Genomic DNA, 23,667 nt, shown 5'->3' on the forward strand with positions numbered 1-23,667 from the left:
CATGTTCTCTTTCTTCCTGTTTGAGCCAGGAAGGATTCCAAGACACAGCAAGGTGTCACTGCTACCCAAAATCTCAGCGTTACATTGTGCAGAACTTCTCATCCCTGTGAAGCAGTCTCCTCTGACTTGTAGGAGTACGGCTAATCTCTCTGAAACGCTGAGCAGACCTTGCAGTTCAAGAGGAAAGCATTCTGATGGTGCTACTTTATGGCTACACCGGGATAAGAGTGCTGTGAGCTAAATGATGGGACACGTGGAAAAAGCTGAGCAACCACAGAGTCACAGTGGCGTCTCAGGAGTCAGAGAGTGAGTCAGAGAGTGAAGTTAATGGAACTAAAGGGAGACATAAATCCTTCCGTAGCCAATACGCATCTGGACTGAACACTTTATTTACAGTCTGCTTACACCAGATTTCAAGAAATACCTTCTTCACATGTTCTTTCTATACTTTGAAAATGTTACGACCTTGCTGCATATAAGCAGTTTTTTAAATGGTTTAATATGGAATCCAACAAGAAAAGGCCAGAAATCTTTGCTGAGCCTTGCTGCAGCTGGCCTGAAAATACATTTTGCATAATTAGCAAGAAGTAGTCAGCTCAGGACTAGCTTCTCTATTTCCTCTTTGCAATTCCCCTCCATTTCTCCCACTATTTCTAGAAAACACGCTTTCTTTTACCCTCCGTGTTGTTTCTACCATGACTCCAGCTGCAGACAACTAAAAGGGACTCTTCAGAGCCTTTCAAAACAGCTCTTTAATCAGCCAGAACATCTGACTGCTGATTGAAGAAAGTCATCTATTTGCTTATACTCAAGTCCTGAAAATATCACTTCAGCAGAATTCCCAGCTTGTGCTGGTTCACGTGGTCACAATCCCACTAAAGACTTCACCTCAGTCACCTGAGCAGTAATATCATTCACTATCATCAAACAGTTTCTGTAGCAGCGTGACGTAATTTTGTATTTAAACCAAGAGTTTGGGCAGATTTTGGAGGATGGGAGGCTTCCAAGGCCAGGCTGGGCAGCCTGAGCTGGTGGGGGGGCAGCCCTGCTCACAGCAGGGGGTGGAACTGGGTGGGCCCTTCCAACCCAAACCATTCTGTGGTTCTGTGATATAGATATTGTCTGTGGCTCCTTAAGGACCATTCTCCCCTAACGTATGCATGTAACCTAACCTGTCTTTACTGCAATTTCCCATCTTTAAAAAAAGGATACCATTTTAGTATCTAAATCTGATTGGTTGCGTTTGGAGATTAAATCATGTCTGTAAATTTTGCCAAAGGATATGAATTATTTTAGAAGGCTTAACTATTGTTAAAAGAAGATTACTAGATGTCAGAATTATGCTGTTTAACAACCATAACTTTATACTAGAAGGACAGGCATTAAAAAGGCAAAATGAATGGACATGCAACTACATACACACAGGATTGTTTTTGCAGCAGACAGGCAAAAAGGTAATATTTATGCCTTGCATTTCTTAGAAGACTACTACACGTAATTGCAGAAGTTACCTGTTCTTCTTCTTCACTGCCTGTTCCAGCTAAACTCAAAGAGCTAAGGTGCTTGTGAGGGTCAGAGAACTGTGGGATGGAATGAGGAAGAGATTCAGTAAAAGATGACAAATGAGATGGATAAATTAGCAGAAACCATCTACACAGCAACAGTCTACACAGCACACAGATACTGACAACATAAGTTGTTTTTCTCAGTAGACTTAAAGATTAGTAAGGATACCGCAAACATAAAGCAAAAGACACGCAGATAATGAAATTATGTATAACAAAACTACCATTTAAAAAGACAAAACGGTTTCAAATTATTTTACGATCCTTTTTTCTATTTTGCCTAGAAGAACATAAAAGAAGAGATCTCTCTTATCAGCACATGCAAGGAAGAATACAGTTTTTTCAGACTTTTTTTTAGGACTGGCAGCTCTCTGTAGTTCCTAAAAAAGCAGAATCTCCACGAATGCACACAAACACACTTTCTTTTTCAGTTCTGCATTTTCTGGAATTATTTTATATTTCATCAGGAACAGAGATTTTAATTAACTGTTTGCAGAGGCAGAGCACTTTCTCCCTTCAAATAAAGTATTTCTGAATTGCTTGGAGGTAAAGTAGCAATACATATAGTAAGCCAAATAATTCATTCTACTTCCAGCACATAGGTGAAACAAGTAATTAAACACTGTTTTCTGTCAACACCACAGCTACTCACTCTCATTGCCGTGCCTGAACTTAGGATTTCTTGGAACAAAGACATTTCTGGAGGGCTTCTTGGTAATCCATCATCCTCAGAACTGGTCCCAGTATCATCTGTCCTCTTTGCGTGATACCCAAATGGAGGTGGAGGTCCCAGTTTCATGGTAGGTTGGAGTTTCATCTTCAATATGGCAAAATAAACATGAACACATGATCGATCATGATGGAAGTTTCCCCAGTATGTTTTCTAGTTCAGGTCAGTAAGTTACATTATCTTTGTAACTGAATAGTCAAGACAACAGGACATCTCACATTAGAGATTCTCTTTAGGAGCCAAACAGCCTATTCATTTCACAAATACCTTTTCAGTAGAACTGAGGTATGATACCACTGTCTGATTAATATGTGCAACATTTGATTAAGCTGCAGACAGATACTACTTGCTAATCTAATACTCAACTATAAACATTACAGAAGAAATCAAGCCTGGAAGGACATTCCATTTGCTTCTGAGAAAAGTCTGTCGTGCAAATTACCTGGAGAGCTCTGATTCGATCAGAAACATTTTCTTGAGAAAATACTCTTACTGGCCTTGCAGACTCTTGTCCAATTTCAGGGATGAAAATGCTGTCATGAGACAAAGCTCTGCTTCCCATAATACCCTTGTGGGTCCTAGAATGACATAACAAACAAGTGAAAACACGCAGACATCTTTTGCCAGTCCTTTTAATCTTAACTCAGGTAGTCTTTTGCAGCACCCATCACATCTGCAATTCCAAACCTCTCCACAAATACAAACAGTAATTCAGGTGAATCTATGTGGCACTATTCAGGTGAATCTAAGCACTGTGCTTCCAAGATCCCATTCTTTACAAGATCCTTGGGATTTTTCCTTACAAGCCTGTGGCTGTGTTTTTTCAGGGACATTCTCTGTGGCCTGGTGAGAAGAAGCAAAGAAAGCTTTGTTGGTAGCTTCTCTCATGTTCTGATTCCTACTTTCGATGGATGCAGCAAGTAACTTGTCTTAAAAATGTTACGTGTGGGGGATGAACACCTTGTTTCTTCATGGGAATGTTAGTGGAGACATATGGGTAGAAAGCTGGCTGCTAGGAGGTCTCTTGCACTCATTTTCCTCTGCTTAGTTCACAGCTCAACTGAGCAGGGACCAGAAATGTGTGCATATGGCATTTCTTCTGGGAATCCCTTCTAATTTTTAAAAATCTGACTGCTATGAAATGGCAAAGCAGAACACAGAACTGCTTGGATTCAAGTCACCATCAAGCTAATTGAACAGACTCCCTAGAAAAACAGTTGTATTTTTGGATCCTAGGTACTGCCATAGAGACATTCAGAAACACAAACAAACATGGCAAAAAAGTAACATTTTCCTTGCAATGTCTGCTATAAATACATTGGATAAAACAATTGCAGGAAAAAGTTAATCTGTATGCCTGCTGCAGAAGGAAGGAAAGCCTGCTGTTTCTGCTTAATGCATCAGAGACATTAGAAGAGCGATTTATCTGTGTGAAAATGTGATCTCCACAATGCATCCAAGGTCAGAGAGCTATAGCAATTTGTAAAGTAAGTGTCAGCCTGGACTGCAATGGCTGTTCAATGCACCGGCATCTTACAAAGATTGCAAGAGCTGCCAGCTAAGCAGCACTGCTGCATGTGCACCTTTATTCCTCCTGCATGCTGTCCTTGCTTTCCCTTTCTAGCAGACACACACCTCCCGGATGTGTAGTGGAGGTGCTCTAGATGTCTCCTCAGATTATGAGCGCTCTCATTACGCTTCCTTCCTTTCATGGTATTTCATGGTTTTTATCTAAACAACTGCTAAGAAATAATAATTTTATAACCCTGTATGAAATGCTCAGGGACATGGCAAAAACAGCCAAAGCCTGTCCCCACTTGGACATGACCTCGCTGAGCTGCATGAGGGAGAGAAAATCTCACCATCTATGTCTTAAAAATATACTGTTGAACTAAAACGGTGTTGGACCTGCTGCTGCCAACCCGGAACTCCTGGGGCTTCAAGCTGGACTACTGCTAGCCTTGCCAATACTACCACTCGCTAGTAATTTTGTTCGGTTGCTTGGCGCTGCCTAGTGGCTGCATCGCACAATGCCGTTTCAAATGGACAGGATGGGCCGCCTTTCTAGTCCCTTGGCACAGCTGTAGATCTCGCCTGCACTCCATACACGGATGGAGCTCCCTCTGTCCATCCAGGAGCACATTTGATCTTTGTACCGCGTTTCTCATGGTTAATTTTGGATGAAATGTAATAGATAGCGTTTTTTGGAAAAGCCTGAATGAAAGCCGGAGGTGTTGAGATATGGAGACTGGGATGCATCTTGTCTAACTTCAGACACTATCTGTGCTGGAGCCAGTCACACCAGGCTCCCGCTTACACTCAGTGGGGAGAAACAGGCACATCTAGAAATGGTTCATCAGAGTAACTTCATGTGTCTACACAGGAATGGTATGAGCTTTTTCTTAGAAATGCTGACTACTATCAGCTGATCGTAAAAGGCAGCTGGTGATTAATTCAGATGCAGGCATTTGTCCTTTGGTCAGATGAATCCCAGCTATGCAGAGGAAAGAAAAGCTCTGGAGCCTCTGGTTCCTGCTGATTTCAATTGCAGTCATCCCCTTATCTCTTTCATGCTTTCAAAATCTGGCATAAATGGTTAGACGTCTACACTTGTTAACAATCCTTAGGAGACAGGTCATAGGAGTATAAGAAAATTCTGATAAAATATAAGCTAAGTACCTAATGCCCTTTTCTGAAGATGAGGATTACAGTCTTTTGAAATGATAACCCAAGGATTACTTATGCTTAAAAAAAAAAAAAAAAAGAAGAAGAAGAAGCTTTACTAATTATTATTTCTTGCTGCACCCCATCCTCTCCATTTGTAATTTGCCACGCCTCAAGCATTTTAATCTGTATTTGACTGAAAAAGGCAATGGTTTGAGAGCGCAGCAATCTGAACAAGAAGAGGAGGCAATTTAGGATATCTTTAATCCACAGATCTCATAGCAGCAATGCATTTGTTTGCCAGCCACAGTCCAAAGACTTACTCGTGTTCATCTTCAGAATCAAAACTAGCATGCATGTCATGTGAGGCCGCCACATCACTTGTTGATTGGAATAGCTTCAGATTGCTGCTTCCTGGAGAAGTTTCTTTCCTTTTCTTTTTAACAAAAAACTTTTTGAAAGACTTGAACTTTGATTTTTTCTTTCCTAAGTGAAGAAACATAAACAAGATGCAACCAGCAGCATTTGCAGACTTTCAGAACAATAATAATTCCCATATAATTTCTTCCTAAGTGGATTTATTTATTTTTTTCCTGGAAGAGGAAACACAGTCCGCTCTTGCATTAATGTTTTTCAAGACTATACTGATAGCATGAAATTACTATTATCTGAGAGAATGGATTGCAGTGTTTATGACATAAAAATAACCTACAGTGTAGGATCTTTCCTAATAGAGTTTCTACTTGCCTCTTGAGATAATTAGACTGTGAAGAAAAACTTTGGTATTAACAGCCTAGTATATAGAGAAGAAATTACCACTCGGAAACACACTGCCTTTGTTCAGCAAGCAAAACAGTGATGATAAGGACAATGTTGTTACTGAAAGCAATTTAAATGTAGAAATGGCTTACTTAGGTGAAATGTGCAGTATCAGGAGGCTAATGCTTTTACAGTGTCAGTTATATAATACATTTGAGAATGTTTTGAATGCTAATTATTAGACTCAGTGGATTGCAAAGTATTAAAACAGATATCAAGCAATAATCCTCAAAGACAGTGAGTCTGCTCAGCGAGGAAAGGCCTGAACCAGGATCAGTTCCTAGATCCATAAAGAATTCAGCTTGCACAAGACAGTCCAACAACCAGCACCTGTCTGGTGTGGGTTTGGATGACAGCATTGGAAAGCATCCCTACCAGAGTTTCAGTTATCATTGGATCTTGTTGGGTAGAAACGTTAACTGTCACAAGACACTACAAAAATCTGCCTTCAAGAGTTGAGAAATGTCAAAACTGCCACAGGTCTTGGAGGTAGAAGGAGAGAAAGTCAGAATGCATTCTCTAAATGAATACACTCACTCCTGTGACAGCGCTAAGGTACTACAGCTTAAGAAGTTACAGCCCTTTTTGTTCTCTGAGGAAGGGAGCATTTCTACCTGAGCTGTCTTCTCCATATCCTTCAGTTTCTCGCATCTTAGGGTCCATTGTCCTTGAGGAACTCATGTGGCAGTCACTGAAGGAGAGAGAAAAATTGTCAATTATATCAACAAAATAGCAATATTTCAATAGACACATACAGGCAAGGTACAAAAGTACAGAGATGTAAAAATTTAATATGATATTGTAAATAAACACATAAGCAATATATGTCTATATACACTTATCTATTTATAAATACGTACACGACATGAAAATATTCCATAGGATGAAGCTTTTTAGGCCATGGCATAATCAATTCCATAGAATTATTTCCAATTTATAAGGTAATGACACACTACAGCCCAGTTCATCATCTCATTTCTCCTTACTGAGAACTGAGTGTCATGAAATTCTTGAATGCTTCTGAACGTGTGTGTCAGAAATTTGCTCCTCTGAGTCTTCCTCTCTGCCCCTATTCAGCAGCACAGACAGAATGTCTTTGCGGTAATCACAACATTTGGGCAACATGTTCAAGTAACCTTTGCAAAGAACTGCACGTATATTGAGTTTTTATTTAACTTGAAGTATTCACTGTACATATCCTGAGCACGGTCATAGAACATCTGCAATTTCAAAAGAATTTCCAGAAGAGTAGTCAGCTTGTGCTCTCTTTTCTCTATCTGGAAAACCATGATTTCATGGTTGAGTCAGTATAAAGTCATGGATGCCATTCACTGGAGGGTGACCTAAATACCATAGAGGAACTCCTTGGGTTGCATTGGTGACAGATGCTCATGCCAGAACCTAGACCAGAGAGTGAGTGTACCACAGCTACTCTGAACCCCTGAAATAAGAGCAGGCTTAAGTAATGAGGCTCATAAATCCAGAGAGTTAAATGGAAATGAAATATTTATTACTGGAGCCTAAACTATGACACGTTGCCTGAAACACTGGCAAGTGCTTGATCCAGTCTGTGACAGTCATTTGATGGCACCAGCAAAGACGACGCTGCTGCCCACCAGCTCTGGTGCTTCTCCACTTCCCCAGCAGCTGGATGAGCACTTCCATCATCAAAAAAGCCCTTTCACATATCATATCAGAGTATCACATTATATTGTATTTTTATATTTTAATATACAAACTGGGTGCCATAGCTCACACCCCCAGCTGTACCCACTGCATCCACCTGCAGCTAGTTGAGGGTCTGCTATTTTTACACATTATGCTCCATCTGTTCTGAGCAGCAAAGCTGCCAGGTGATAAATACCCCTGTAATGGAAATGCTATTTTGAGCAGAGGCATGTTTCTTCCGGCATAATTAAAGCAATTAATATGATTTAATTTCTGATGTTCTAGAAATGTATTGCTATCCCATCCAAAACCTTTGCAGCCAGTTTCATAGAATGTTTTAGGTTGGAAAGGACCTTGAAGACCATCCAATTCCAACCCCCCCGCTGTAATGGTCTAATCTCCCATTAGATCAGGTTGCTAAAAGCTCCATCCAACCTGGCATTGAATGCCTCCAAGGATGGGGCATCCACGGCTTCGCTGAGGAACAATTTTCTACAGAATAAAACTGATATTAAAAAGTGAACCTGACCATTACGTCAGTAAAGAGTAAAGTAAGTGAGTGACTTCAGTAAAGATCTGTGTGAGTGACTTCTAGCACTCAAGGTTGTGAAGAGCGTTTCCATTACATCCACCAAACACCTGAGGACAGTCATCAGACATCAAAGGGGCGTGATGTTCACAGAGCAGGAGGCTGGGAGCTCTCATGGCCGTTGCTATGTTGTGAAAACACGCCATCTGAGACCCAGATGGTGAGGTGCGGCAACATGCTGATGACTGAATGTCAGACTGGGGAGGAGTTTTATGGCCGCTGTAACCAAGGAGAGATTTGTTTGCACCAGGAGATGAAAGGGCATCCTCTTTGCTAACCTGTGGAGAAGAGCTAAGCAAATCGCTGGGGGACTGGAAAATTAAAAGGTAAAACACTTGGCAAAGGACACAGTGGTCTGGCCAGAGGTGGGTACACGCAATCACCAAGCCTATCTGCCTGACCGCTTATCCTAGGATGTGGGCAGGGTGAGACCTTGATGGCCAAGCCACCACTTGAAAGCTGACAGATCATTTCAGTCAACCTTGATTACAAGTAAATGCTTGTGCTGAGACTTAGTCATATGCTTAAGTGTTTGCTGAGTTACAGTTTACTCCCAGGTCAGCATCTCACCCAGCCTAGCATCAGGCAGTCAGTCAAAATTGATGACGACATTTTTATAGGCCCGGGAAAGTTGCTTTTCCTTCCAAGCCCTTCCTTTCTTTCCCAAGCATATGAACACAGAAAGCTGTACTACACGCATCTCCTTTGTTGTTAACCTTCAGCAGAAGTTATTTTAACAACATCTTTAGGTATATTTACTCCATATATAAGTATATATACTCCACATGAGTATGATTGTACCTGCTTGTCACTTTCCTGACGTAAACATGGATTTGCTTAATCGGGAGCTGTTATCTTCTTCAAAGCTTTCCTTAAAGTCTATGACACGTAAGTTTAATAGCTGTTCAACATATTGCTGACAGAAGCACCCACATGCAGCACAGTGCACCTACATCTGGATCCTGAGGCTGTGCCAGGATATGTGCCTGTTCTGAGGGTGCTGAGAACTCTCAGCCTTCTCTATTCAGCTTCTCCAATCCTTGCTGAGCTTCAAGTAAAATCATATTCTGGCCTAAAAACTCAGTCGGATCCACATCCCTCAGGAGCGTATTGCTTTACTTCTTCTGTCTTAGCAAGGGCAAGATTTACCACCCTACCAGCAGTTGTACTTTTTCTCTCTTCTTTTTTTTATTTTCCCCTCCTCAGGAAACAGAACCCTGCTTTATCAATTTATTATGAGATTTTATGAGGCCAATATGTCTGATGATAAACTGCTAAATATTACCCAAGCTTATAATGGTATTTTTTCTACATTAGACTTTTCCCAGCAGATATTGTTTTTCCATTTCCTTCTTCCTTCCTGTGCTCTTTTATTATGAGCTAAGACACAGGAAACACAGCTAAGAATACATGAGTGCAAAGAATATAGAAGGAACACGGCATGGCAACCCTGCCCTTCCCAGATGTCACTGCATTCCAAGCAAGTATCAGAAAAAAAAAGGGAAAAAAAAAAGGAAAGAAATAAAAGCACAGTTGAAATGAATGGTAGCAATTTGAACCTTTTATTCCTGTGATTGCAAAAACATTTGCTTTCGAGTAGGCCAAGCTCTTTTAAAGATCTGAACTTGGGACTATCATTTCATATGAGGAGGAGACCTGCTTTTTTCTCTCTCCAATATCATGATATGCGCTAAAATCTCTACTGGTTTTACGCAGCCTTGTGGATTTAAGAAAGGAAATGCAAGAAGTCAAGTGATATAAAGAAAATATATAAAGATATATAGATATTTCAGATATAAAGAAAAGATCTATAGATATTTCAGATATAAAGAAATCCCAAACATTCAGTAAGACTGCCCTCGCTGAGCCAGCCGCCAAACAGAAAGGCTGTGTTTTGAGGATACTGCACAACGAGATACAGGAGAAGGATGAGCGGGCAATGAGCTTGTGATGGTGTGGTGCCCACAATAACATTCAGTGTGCCTCTCTGCTCAGACCTTTCCTGCTAACAGAGATCCCAACATGGCCCCCACTTCAAGCTCTCAAATGACCTTCAGTGCTCCCAGGTTGTAAGACTTTCACCTACCCCACGATAAATCTCTCACCACATGCCTAATTATAAAATCATTTGCAGAAGTCATCAATCACCTGAATGTTATTAGGAGAAACCTCTTCTCCGTTCCCCAGGTCTGTCTCCAACAGAGCGGGTGTAAGAAGCACAGATCAGCGCTGCACGTGAGGCAGCACTTTGCACATGAGCACAGATATTGGGAGCATTCTCATATTCATATTCCTCCTGCATCCCCGTTTTTTTGAATGGGTGATGTAATGAAAATAATTTACATGAGAAGACCTATATTTTTAAAGAAAACTACATTGTTTTCCCCTACTATACCCACATAAATACCAAAGACAAACTAAATTCCAAACCAAGAAGAAAAACAGCTTGTTATTTCTTACGCACAATCTTGCCTTATGTTGTCAGAGTTGAGCAGATGATTATCTCCTTCCATTTTACTCAAAGGTCTTGTGTCAATAAACGAAAAATAATCACACTGCGAAGCCTCTGACTTCATGTGTTCTCTCCTTTCTTTTATTTTTAATAGTTTAGTGAGTGTGTATGGGGACGGCATCTTCAAAAATGTGCTATTTTCACATAGGGCTTGCCGTCCCAAAAGGTGACACTTTGTCAGTTTGTTACTCGCCTTTATCAATCTCACAGTGACACCTTCCCCATCCTTTTTTAATCTGCGCTACTGGTTAATAAAAGTCTCGCTTTCTGTGTCTGTGACTGACATTTCCTCCAGCTATTGCTACTCTCATAGCATGCTCTAGTGTTATTAGAAAACGTGTAGCACCCATCATGGTGATGTGCCGAGATCTTGCGAGCCATTCCCAATGCCCAGAGCAAGGCTGGCCTTGATGAACTTTGCTTCCACTAGTGTCCAGGGGGAGCCCCAGCCTGATTATGTCTTTCTCCTCAAAAACTCAGTCTTTTAGGGAACTTCCCATACTCCTCCTAGTCACTGTCAAAACAAACAGAGCTGTGAGTGACTTACTTATTCTCAGAAGTGACTACCTATATTTCAAGTAGTTCGATGTAGTAGTAGTAGTAGTTTCGATGGATCCTGCAGACTCTCATACAGTATACTCACCGAGCCTTCCGTGCCCTCTGCAGCACATTCCTTTCTCTATTGCAAACAGTGCATTTCTAAGGGACGGGGAGAAAATCCCTGCTATTTCTACCTGTTTGTTTTTCAAGAATTAATAGACCGGCCTTCTCTCCCCTTTTCTACACGAAGGCAAGAGTCTACAGGACAAATACCACATAAAACAAGCTTTCCATCCAAGCAACTCCTGAAGAACAAGCTTTTTGCTCTTTTAATAAGTGTGCTGTAACACTTTGGCTAATATTGTCCTGATGGAGATCATCTTTTCTGCACAATAACGGGCTAATGTCACTCAAAGTTAAGGCCAGGTAAAGTATTAAATATTCACCGTGAATCTCCTTGAAAAGCAATAGAAAAGAAAGTAAAAAGACCTGCTTTAGTTAGAACAAAATTACATTTGATTCTACATGTCGCAATTGCAATTATTCTTCAATTCAGCACTGGGAACATTCCTGAAGCTATTTCACAAAAATAATTACATAAAGTCGCTTGGTATTCAGAGCGAGTATCAAAATCAGAGTTGTTATAAGGTCTCCATGGGTTTAGATTCTGTGAAAGAGAACGGGGCTTTCAGTGATCCCCCCCTGTGCTCTTTGGAACCATAAATGCAATAAATTGACTATATGCACGCACACACACATTCTGTGGCAAAGAAAGAATAAGACTCACCTGGAAGCACAGCAAGCCCCAAAGAACCTGCACTTTTACACCCGCAGCCCCATCAATTAGGCTCATGTAAGCGTTCTCTTGTACAGCGTGAAGGTTAATGGGAGCTTCAGATACTGAACGTCTTTAGTGCAACCCAGAATGAGATCCTTATTCAGCTTCATTGGCCATTCAGAACAAAACTCAGCGGGCCAAGACACCCAGACAAAGAAATCAATTGCGACTGCTCACATCAGATCTGAATGTGGCCCAATTTTCATCCATTCTGCACCCACCTATAATGCGCTGACTGTCTACTCTTGGCTACGTGAAGTGTGACGCAGTCAACGGCTTTATTCCAACCCTCGTATTAAGTTTCCTTAAAAGTGAAGGACAAGTCTTTTCAAATAATGTGTTTACCCGAACACAGAATATAGCTATATCCAAAGCCTACTTGCAAATGTTTTGCCATGAATACAATGAAAAACAGTCTAGTTTGGCTAAATGCACATAAAAGGGAAAAATGCATGAGACAAAGAGAACAAGATATTCTTTACTAGGTTCCTCCAGAATTCCTGTGCTGGAAAGATTAAATACCTACTGTAATCATCCATACACCATGCACAGAGTAGCTTTGGCACCGAATATTTAGAGCAGAGACAAAAGGAAGGTAGGGAATGTAAAGAGAATGAATATCCTAAGGGAAGCATTAGCCCTTCCAGGCATAGACACCCCAGCCAACCACCTGAGATGAGCCAGAATATAAGCTGACTGCTTTCCAGAAGCCACTCATGAGAGGTGCTAGGGGGCCCTCAGGCCCAGCACTCCCCAGTGTCACTCGGCAGCCGCCCGCACTGCTCTGCTGAGCAGCTTCAGTCATGCTCTAACCTGGAGTCACCTTGGATGCAGCGGTAGAAAGCAGCCATGCCTCCAAGCCAACAAACAGTCCTTGTCCTGGATCATCCTAGCACAAAGGAGCAGCGGGGACGGAGCCAGGTCCAATAGGAGGGTGCTGCGAGGCAGTAGGGAAGGGGAGCATCCTCCTCTGCATTGCCACTCTGCAGGTCCCTGGTTGCATTCTCTGAGGCCAGTTTCCTCCCCAGGGTTCACACCAGCTGTCCAAGGGGGATGGCCACTGTCAGCGTGACCTCAATCCGTTGAAACTTCCCCAGGCAACGGTGCTGACATATTTCAGCAATAACTGCTACCTTGTAAACACATTCCACATTCCTGTTTTGCCAAACCCCACAGGCCAAACGCAAAACTAACTGGCTGCATGAGGCTCTTTCTGAAGAGGTACATGTGGCAGGCTTTAACTGGGGATGACCTAATTGAGTCTCTTTGTCTCCATCTGATTTAGCTCTGCTTGCCTTTCAAGTTGATAATCATTTCCCTGAGCCCATATGGGAAAGAGAAGAACCACAGTTGACTCCTCTCTCCTTCACCCTGAGCAATTTTCAAACCACTTTTAGAAAAAAAGGAGCAAGAGATTTTAATGCACAGTCACAGCACTACGTGACAACTTTGGGGGTTCAGGTACGAGTCTGTTTAAATCAGGAAGTCTTCCTAACCAAAGTAGTTTCTTAGGTGAGCAGGCTGGAGGGCTGCTTTCTGACCCCATCACGGTGAACAACACCGCTGAGTCCTTTCATGTGTTCTCAGAACTCTCCTTCGCAATTTAAAAGAAAAGCCACAATCAGAATTTCACAAATAGAAGAGTCCTAATTCTTACCATTTATTCTCTCACTACATGTACTTGTAAACTTTTCATTCCTATTATCTATTCAGGCCACGTTTGTTATTTTGTGTTTGAAACAGAAGAGCTGTATTCTCCTGTCCCTGTGTCCTTGCAGGTCTATGCTCTATGCTTCAAAACAAGGATATGAGCAAATGGAAATTAGCATGACTTGCTCTAATTCTCATTTTCCCCTTTGCTCCTTCCCTGCAGCAATAACATCCATGAAAGCAAGAGATCTTGCCAGTCACTCTGCACGTCTCACCTCCTGCTGCCTCTTCGTACTTGCAGGCTTTTGGAAGTCAATACCTTGATGGAGCTTAACAGGTTTACTGCTACCTTGTTGGAAATCCAGAGCTGAGTCTCTTGTGTTCTACACTACCTGCATCAGTCCTTGCACTGAGAAATAGAAGCACTTACACATGTCAATTTGCCCAGGCCAAGTGACAGGGGATACATGTGCTGGATACTCCTAAAGAATACATGCAGAAATTTAAATGCAGAATGAGATGAGTAGAGGAGATTGGAAAAAAATGTGAGAAAGGAGGGCACTGAAGAGAACAAACCATCCCCGACAGCGTTTATAACAAGGCAGGGACACACTCACTAGGAGGGCTCCTGCTTCTTATCTATCCAGAGCAGCAGAAAAATATGCTACCAGTCACAGTGTCACGCTGATTGTGTGTCCTCTCTCATCTGCAAGACAGATGGATGCAGCCCTGACAGCGCTTTCATCTTAACTCAGTACTGGAGGACAGGTGATAAACATCAGCATGCAAAGCTTCTATTCCTCAGGTTTAATTTCCTACGAAAACAAAGCTTATGTGACTGCACTGTCTGTCTTGCTCCCTTTCTCCCACTGCTCCTGAAGCCATTGGTCCTTTACAGCCAGGCTGGCAGCAGAAGGCTGGGGGGACTTTAGGTACAACTGAACAGGGAGAAGGGAGGGGACTGACAAATGAAGGCCTTGTGGAAAGAGCACAGGTGGATGAGCACCACAGCAAGGGAGCATTGCCATCCCAGGCACCCTTGGAGGGGGCCCCAAGGAGCACTGCTGGGGAACGCACTGGGAGAAGTATCTCTCTTTTTCCACATCACCCATTTGCCCTCAGTCTTTTCTCGCTTTTGCTGAATTAGAAGATCCCTTTGCCACAAAACTCCTATATGCACATTTGCTCTTGGCTGCTTGTCCCTCTAGGCAGTGGAGAAAAAAACACTTCAGAAATTAACAGATCTACATCTCTCCACTGGGAATAGGTGCTCCCTGCTGAGGACATGGGAACACAGGGTTACCCAGATGCTCACAGGTAGCTGCTCTGCATTCCCATCCCCACTGCCCTATTCATGTGTCGAGGGAGAATCAAAAACCACACAGGAACCTGAAAATGCAGTTTACAATGGGCAAAACAAAACAAAAGACAAGAACTTGTCCCATTTTCACCAAGCTCCTTTCCCTGAATGCCTCACAAATGTTTTACTTCAGTACTCAAAGCATAATGAGAAGCGAGTTATTAATTTACAACTATGACAAGATTATTATGGCTAATTTAACATGTGCAGGCACTTAACTAACTGAAGTTGGGAAATATTTGTCATTAATTCAAACATTTCCTGCCTGTGATTCAGCAGATATAACCTAAATGAGCTGCAGAAACACAGCATCACATAAAGAGCTCTCATCCACCAGCACTTTTACATGTGACTGTCCAATACTTGAGTTCTGCCTTATTTAAATGTGCACAACAGAACATTTCAGTTCTCCATTTGCCAGCAAGCCTTGCATAGGGTGGTGGACAGGTATCAGTGAGGAAAATATTGACTTTCCAACTCTGGCCTGTTCTCTACTGCAGAGACTACTTCCAACATGTCTACTATGTTTACTATCAAGAAATACTGTCTAGTCTAAGGCCAATGTTCCAGTAATGTTCCCAGACCTGGCTCTTCCATATGTCCAGGCACACAGATTTCTGCTGCTGGCTGTTACTACCAAACTACAGGACCCAAACCAGATTCATGTTAAGCCCTAAAGTGCTGGCACTTGCTCACTTGGACAGACTCCCAAGTCCTGGCCATCTGTGTATCTGCAGAGGGCCTCCAGTGTAGGTGTAGCAGGAAAATATTTAGCCTTTTACATCCAGCTGGCAAACACACCAGCTCAAGCTCGAGGAAAATCTGACCCTGTTTGCTTAGGGGCCTCCTTCCCTTTAACTTCTTTTTTTTTTTTCTCCAGACATTTTAGAAGTAGCTGCGAGTCAGGGAATGAGGTGTCTAGCAGCTCTATTCCCAGCTCTGACAGAAGACTAAGAGGATGCTGCAAGGCTCTGAGAACAAACGAAAGCAGGGAGTGCTGGATAACAACCTCTCTGGTCCCACACTGTCCTCTGAGGGTGTTGCTTTACTGCACAGCCAGATCAAAGTGAGTGACAAGGCTTCTGCTGTTGTCTCCTGAAAGCTGCTGATCTTGAGAAAGGCACAATTAGTTGAAATGTGAAGCTCAAATAGATATTTCCCCTCTCTATCCTATATCACCTGAACACACAGTAGTGTGAAGTTACACACTTAGGAGATTCTTTTGTAATCAAGAGCATCCTGAACTGCAGAAAGATCCTGTACTGATATGGGTTTCTTCTCTCTTCTTGAATGCACGTGCAGTGCTAGTCCTAGGGATGCATGTATAAGCTTTCCTATATGCTTGACATGGACAAAAAGCTTGAGATACCAAAACAGACATTCGCACATCAAAAAGCAGACACTGTATCAGTGTGCAATGTGAGACTGGCAATTGTTTTTCTGAATACTAAGCATGGAAAATATCAATTGAAACTGTGCTTACTCAGTCCCTCTGAAGAAATCAGGTCCTGAGTGCCCTACAGCCAGCACTCAAACTAAATTAAACTTTATATTAGAGTTAATTTGAAAATATGGCTTCAGGTTTGTTTCTTTTTTCAGATCCCTTTTCAAAATGACCCACTACAGCCTCTTGTGCAAAAAAAAAGCCAAGCCCACAAACCCGCTTACAGTGTGTCTGCCCAAGACATGTGCAGCCAGATCTGAGGCTGATGCCACCTGGCAGGCCTCTGCTCACGTTAACTGGGGCCGTGCCAAATCGCACTACTGAAGGGCTTGAGCGTATTGTTTACAGGCTGCTGACAAAGGCAAGTTGAATAGCTTGCACGCACCTGGAGACATTTATTTCCACATTCTTTAAAATATGAAAACTGTGTTTCTTATGAGAAAGGGTCCTTCAGAAAACTCTCATGCCACCCCTTTGCCAGCACTCGAAATAGATATTCCCCAGTATAAACTGCACGATTGCCATTGTTTGAGAAGGGAACCAACAGCTCACAGAAGAGAATTTCTTTTGGTCCAAAATGTTTTTAGAATGGTCCATCACTTCTACTTTTGCATTTGTCAAAGGGTTTCTGCTTGTAATCTATGAAACCAAACAAAAAATGAGGAACAAATCGCACTGTGCTAACAACCACAGGCAACAACTGGCAGCCTCTGCAAACAATACAGTCAGATGAAATCGCTGCTTTCTGTACCTAAAAGTGCTACAAGGAGCCAGTTCCAACACAATTGTGGCAGCTGATAACTCTTGACCACTTAGACATTTCTACTGGCTCATTTTAGAAATGGCCACAGAAATTTAAAGGCTGTTAGCAGCACTTTACAAGCAGATGCCACAAGGAAGTAGGGAAGGCATTTTTCCACTTCACTTTTTTCACGTGCCATCTGCTGAAACTTTAATAAGTACAAAGACAGGTCAACACTTGCACGACTGAATGTTGTGCGTCTGTGTAACCAAGAAACACACTGCACCTGTACAAAACCAACCTTTAAGGCAACTCAAACATGAACTTCAGCTGCTTACCTGCATCCGTTCCTGTTTTGTCAAAGTCAATGTAACACAAAAGGCTACCGTTGCTTCAAGAGGGGTCTGTCACCTTGCCAAGTGGTTGCAAAAACAACAGAGGTATTCTAAAGTTTGCAGGGAGGATCCTGTAAAGCCTCGATCCCATTCAACTTAGGAAGCGCAAACTACATCTCATCAGTTATCCGCCACTGGGCTCTGCTCTGCCTTCCCAAAGCATGAGTGATCAACACCTCCCCGGTCCCTTCACCAAGCGATCCCTGCATCTGGTGCCGAATGAGTCAGTGGCAGGAGAAAGCACCAGTATCCCCCAGTTGCTAGGGAACAAGCAGGGAGATCCTGACCTGAATTCCTAGCGCAGGCTGATGTTGCTCTGGGAGCTTTGCTGGGTCCCTTCCTGGAAAGGCAGGGACGTGCTGACAGGTTGCTCCCAGGTTTGCAGATTCTGCTGGGCAGCATCACACAGGGCAATGGACGGCAGCTGAGCTCCTTCTACCACAAAAAGGCACTTGTGAAAATGGGGAAAGCACGAGCAAAAACTGAGGATGCATTTTCTATCTTTTCTATCTATTCTCTGCCAATTAAGCTTGAAAGTTTTTAATACAGAAATATCTTTGTATCTCTTGTCATTAGAGAAAGTGGAACAACTATGGACACAGCCAAAGCATTAACGAATGCAACAAGATAATACTGGATATAGAAAACCAAGAAATTAAGGTTATCCCAGACACCTGTGCTACAAAGTATACAGAACAGACAAACTCATAACTGAGAACACGGAACAGAAGCACGTCCAAAGTTGTAAAGATGACACAAGCAATCTGCCTTTTCTGACCCTTTAAATATTTTAAGTTACTGCCATGCCAGTGCATTAATTACTCTACTTAGCTTGCAGCCTCCTCAGAATGCATTTTCTAAAAGATAAAAAGAGCTGAAATAGACCTGAGGAGCTAAAGGACCTTTGGGTCCCTTGGATGGGAAATAGCTGACCCCAGTTACCCTTTCTGAGGAAAGAAAATAATGAGTCCTCAGATGCATTATGAGATGCCTTGTGCAGAGCAGATTATCAGAAAAAAAGCATCTGTTTGCTTTTTGCTGAATCCGTGCTCTGGGCAGCAAGGATGAGAAAGCAATGCTGAGCATGTCATATGGGTATTTCCACTGATGGCTGGAGGCAGCCAGGGGCAGTGAGGAAGAATCACAGAATCACAGAATTGTAGGGGTTGGAAGGGACCTCTAGAGATCATTGAGTCCAACCCCCCTGCCAAAGCAGGACAAGGGGTATCAATGCAAAAGCAATTTCTCCAATTCCAGCCAAATACTTCATCACACTTGAATATATTGCCCTCCAGTAGGGGTTCCCTCCTTGCTGGAGCATGCCAACACCTGCTTGGTAAGGCATGTGCACTGCATGCAAGAATCACAGAATCACAGTCTGAGCAGGAAGGGACCCACTAGGATCACGACCAGCTTCTGGCTCCACATAGGACCACTCAAACTCCATACTCTGTGTCTGACAGCGTTGTCCAAATGCCCCCTGGAGTTCACTCAGAGCTGTGCCCACCGCCCTGTGGTGTAGCCCCTTTCCCTGACCCCCAGCTGCCCCTCCCCTGGCACAGCTCCATGCCGTTCCCTCGGGCCCTGTCGCTGTCATACAGAGCAGAGCTCAGCGCTGCCCCTCCGCTCCCTGTGAGGAGCTGCAGCCGCCATCAGGCCTCCATCAGCTCCTCTGCTCTGCGCTGGGCACACCGAGGGGTCTCAGACACACCTCACACACCCTTCCCTACTGCCCTTTCACCATCTTCACAGCCCTTCTTTGCACACTTACAGTTTTCTGTCCTTATGCTGCAGTGCCCAAACCCACACCCTAATGTGCAGCACACCCCAAAAAAGGCCCACCAGAGGCTGCTACATACAGCCTGGTTAAGTGGCCCAACACAGCTCAGGTGATGGCCTCTCAGCTTGATATCTCTCCCTCACTCATAAAAGTGTGTGTGTTTACCCAGAGAATCAGCCCATTCCTGCAGTAATTACAGCAGCCCAAAAGCAGATGAGCATTACGGTGCTTCAAATACCTTTCTGAACAAGAGGCAAAGCCCATCACATTGATAGTAAAATTACAGGGTTTTTTGTTCACTTCCCTTGGCCCATCTTTTTTGCAGAAATGGGAAGAGCTCGATGTTTAGTCTCGTCACAAAAGCACGGCAATTCCCAAACAACACTGTTATGGATGTCACAACCCTGGCAGCAGCAAAGCTGAATTAATCCAGATTTTAAGGAGTCGCAATAAAAAATCATCACAGATAACCCACCAGCATTTGGAAGGAATAAACTGAAAATTCAAGATAGGAGGGAAGGGAAGGGAAGGGAAGGGATAGGGAGAGGGAATGGGAAGGAAGGGAAGGGAAGGGGGAAGGGAAGGAAGGGTAAGGAGAGGGAAGGGGAAGGGAAGGGAAGGGGAAGGGAAGGGAAGGGAAGGGAAGGGAAGGGAAGGGAAGGGGAAAGGGAAGGAAGGGAAAGAAAAATACTCCTGGATTTTTCTGTCTTGTGTCAGGACTGCCATGTGAGTAGAACCAAAGGAGAGACCTGGCCATGAAGACAGTGTTTCAGGTCAGGGCTTTGTCATTGCCACTAAGTTGCCAGTCATTGTAAGGCCATTCATTTCTCAGCTGTTTTCAAACACAACAAACATTCTATGAAGACTCAAGAGAAATATTTACATTTCTACTGGTTGGAAAAGGGGCTGTGAATGGTATGTGAAGCAGAAAACGGGCAGTAAAACAGCAAAAAAATGCCAAATAGTAAAGCAGTTCTGTGTTAGAGCTAGCAAAAGGCTGCAGACAAGAACAGCACTGCTGGAAATGCTGGCTGAAGTGTGAGCCCAAAATGGCCACACTGCCTCCCTCCAGACTGAGCAGCACAAATGGACAAGCAACAGAATGGCTCTGGGTAGGGTGCAGAAAAGCCCCCTGTGTTGTTAAAAGCAGACAGACAGATCTTCCTGTTGTCTCAGCCACTCTGGAGCACCTTGGTGTACAGTGTAGTGCAGGACCGAGCAGCTCAAGCTCAAGCAGATGAAGAGAGCAATGCTGCCAGCTTCACGCCAGTGCTGCTCCCCCCAGCCCTGACATCCTGGCACCATTCACAGAGGCACCTCAACCAACATTTAATAGGAAGAGTCTTACTTTCCCATTCGGTGAGAAGAGGATGACGTGCTCGAAGGCAGCAAACAAATTTCTGCGTGTCCAGGGCTGTCTTGTAAATAACGTTTACAAGAGAAATAGTTCAAATTTACTTAGCACAAAAAGTACGGGGCGATGAATTATTCATCAGAGCAGGGGAACAGAAATACTGTCTTCTGTTAGTCTGGCTATTAGATACTCAGGGAAAATAAAGACAACCAGACTTTCTTAGATGCAATAACTGATCAGCAGCAGTAAGAATTTGTCTGCCAATCTAACTGCCAGTTACTGGAGAACCTGGGCTTTCAAGATCATAGAATCACAAGGTTGGAAAGGACCTACAAGATCATCTAGTCCAACCATCCTCCCATTACCACAAGCCACTAAACCATATCTCATAGCTCCTCATCCAGACGCCTCTTGAACACTGCCAGGGACGGCGACTCTGCCACCTCCCTGGGCAAACGATGAACCACACTTCTCCCATTTTATCAGGGGAAAAAAAAAAATAAAGCAGATGTATAAGTTAAGAATAAGATTCAGCATTGACTTATTGTACCATAAAGGCGGGCTAGCAGCTGTGTGCACTTCTTGGATTATAAAAAATCCAAAGCACTGACCTGTAAAGCAGAAATAGCAATAACATCTGCTAGATTTCTGGGCTCTGAAATCACATTCACTGAAAGCAAGTTTCCAAATGAAAAGCTGGGCACTTCTGTAAAATATCATTTCCTTTTCCAATGAATTGTGTTTCTCTTCAGAAACTTTAATAGCCTAAGTGCAAAACCACACACATCCCCCTTCAAGTAATGTGGCAAAGTAACAATCTGTGATGGCAGCAGCACAAAGGCAGATATATTGATGCCTTTCAGAATTTGGAATATATCAGCCCGCCCTCCTCGCTTACTCCCTGCTTCTGTTCTTTGTCCTTTTCTATGACAGATCCCTAGCTGTGGTCTTCTCAGCCTTGCAGCGGAGTGAACAGAGCTCTATTTACCCTTCTACATGGAGTACCATGGCAGTTTCACAAAGACAGAAACGATGCTGTTTCTCAGGCACTCTGCTTGGCATTTTGGTCTTATGTCTAAGTTCTCAGCACTGCAAAAGCTCTTAACACTTCACAAAACTTTCTATGGGGCCAACTTCTGCTCCCTATTACACGACTTCCCAGCAACTTTGTCTCAGTTGCAAGCAGGTATTTAAAGCTGACCTTGGTCTCATCTTCTTCTTTTCCTCATACACTTGCCAGATGGCTTTATTTAATGTCCTTTCCCTAGACTGGCCATCTTATCCATCTTAAGATGGATTTTTTTCCTCTACATTTGCCATCTGCTTGTCCAAACAGCGAAACAATAAACTTGTTTTTCAATCTCCGAGCATTGATTCATGCTTGCTGTTGACTTGGCACCCAAAATAGTATTGCAGGCAGACAGGCAGGTCTGGACAAGGCTGCACTTGACCAATAGTAATTTTCTCCTTTTTTGCCTTTGAGGGCTACTACAAAGCTCTAAGAGGGAGCCCAGCACAAAGCCAAGAAAGACAAGCAGTGAGGTGACCTGAAGCATGTGTTCTCAAGGATGGAAAGTGGGCTGCAGAGTGGCTGTGGCTTGAAAGGAGGATTTGCGGCTCCCGCTATTGGCATCGTGTCGTCTCATACAGGAAAACACTCACATTGTGCAGCATCTAATGGCAAAGAATTGCACGTGTATTTCCAAGCGAAGCAAATGCTGAACCAAAAATAAGTAAATAAATAAATAAACTTACTTAGATGCTCTGCACCATTTTTTCAGAGACTCTGGGAACTGTCTGTTGCTTTTAGTGAGGAGGTAGAGAGAACAAGGGGAAATAATTTATGTAGATATGTGTCCCATGCACCCACCTTGCACAGCACCCACCTGAGGGAGGAGGAATGAAAGGCCATCGCCCCTTCTCAGTGCCTAACACAAGATGTTACCGAGCTGCATGAACATGCACATTTTATCTAACCTTGTTAATTTAAACTCAGAATTTTCCAGAGGATACTCTCTGGACTGCCTGCATGTTTCCAAGCACAACAGCTTCTTGTGTTGGCTGAGTCCTTTGAATGCTACAAGAATACAATTAAATAATAAGAGCAGTAAAAAGCTTGGTGCTGTTCATACTTGAGATCTTGAATGGCTCTGGACAAATTGGAGCCAAAGCAATACATGAAAGAAAAATATTTTCTAATCCTCTCGTTATTACTGTTGCTCCCTCTTAAAGGTATTTTAGGACAGTCAAGACACTCATCTCATGACAAAAATATTCATTTCACTCTTGAATGCCACAAAAGACCAATTGTTTATCCCAACAGTCTAAGTGAATGAAAGCTTAAGAGCTCCTGTTTCACTGTATGCTTTAATTTGCAGACATACTTGTCCTTTGCTGTTTCTCCTGTGTTTTTGATGACACAGATGACAGCCAAACAGCCTGCTGGCTCTCAGCTCTGCATCGCAAAGTGAAGCATAAAGGCTGCAGAGCCTCAATCTCTTTGCATTCAGTAAGAAACAACACTACAGAGCTGGTATTTTTTAGTTTACTATGGCTTCCAACCTCAGTTATGAAACAACAAATTTACCTCACCTGCTCGGTGTCCAATGCTTCTTGAAGCCTAAAGGAAGATTCCCCAATTACTCAGAGATTGTCAAATCAAGCACAATTAGACCTGAGCACAACTGAAGAATAAGATGCACAAATTCTTTTCCAGTGCAAATTCCTTCACTACTGAACTGTATTGCACTGCACCACCTGCTCCAGGTCTTAATACAACCTGATGCTTTGCGTACCTCGTGTTCAAGGGAGTGGTGCTGAGAAACAGATTGCTTGAAATTCCCAAGCTGCTTTATGTACTTCACGTTAGTGGCTTGCAACAAGCAGTTTTCTGGTTGTCATCATCATGAATGAGAGCCTGAAAATTCAGTGACAAACTAAGCTGCTTCAGGAAGGTGGAACAAGCAGCCAAAAATAACGTGTCAAGGGAAAGCGTAAAACAGCACCAGAGATATAGC

The 23,667-nt window shown here is 43.0% G+C and overlaps 1 protein-coding gene across 9 annotated transcripts in view; it reads right to left on the reverse strand.

Annotated features, from left to right (window-relative positions):
- CRACDL (CRACD like) overlaps window positions 1-23,667 on the reverse strand; it is a 53,723-nt gene that overhangs the window by 17,525 nt on the left and 12,531 nt on the right. For 3 of the 9 annotated variants that reach the window (XM_015850726.2, XM_015850731.2, XM_032441665.1), the window contains exons 2-6: window positions 6,393-6,469; window positions 5,283-5,445; window positions 2,738-2,873; window positions 2,218-2,382; window positions 1,512-1,580 (exon numbers count right to left, since the gene is read on the reverse strand). In XM_015850726.2, the coding sequence (XP_015706212.1) occupies window positions 1,512-1,580; window positions 2,218-2,382; window positions 2,738-2,873; window positions 5,283-5,445; window positions 6,393-6,459 (600 nt within the window). In that variant the 5' untranslated portion in view covers window positions 6,460-6,469. Of the gene's footprint in view, window positions 1-1,511; window positions 1,581-2,217; window positions 2,383-2,737; window positions 2,874-5,282; window positions 5,446-6,392; window positions 6,470-6,638; window positions 6,944-11,874; window positions 11,971-12,738; window positions 12,764-17,459; window positions 17,747-23,667 lie in introns of those variants that run through there. The other 6 variants (XM_015850746.2, XM_015850716.2, XM_015850754.2 and 3 more) reach the window with 6 other exon arrangements.

The sequence above is a fragment of the Coturnix japonica genome, chromosome 1 (assembly GCF_001577835.2).
Source record: "Coturnix japonica isolate 7356 chromosome 1, Coturnix japonica 2.1, whole genome shotgun sequence".
Lineage (NCBI taxonomy): Eukaryota > Metazoa > Chordata > Aves > Galliformes > Phasianidae > Coturnix > Coturnix japonica.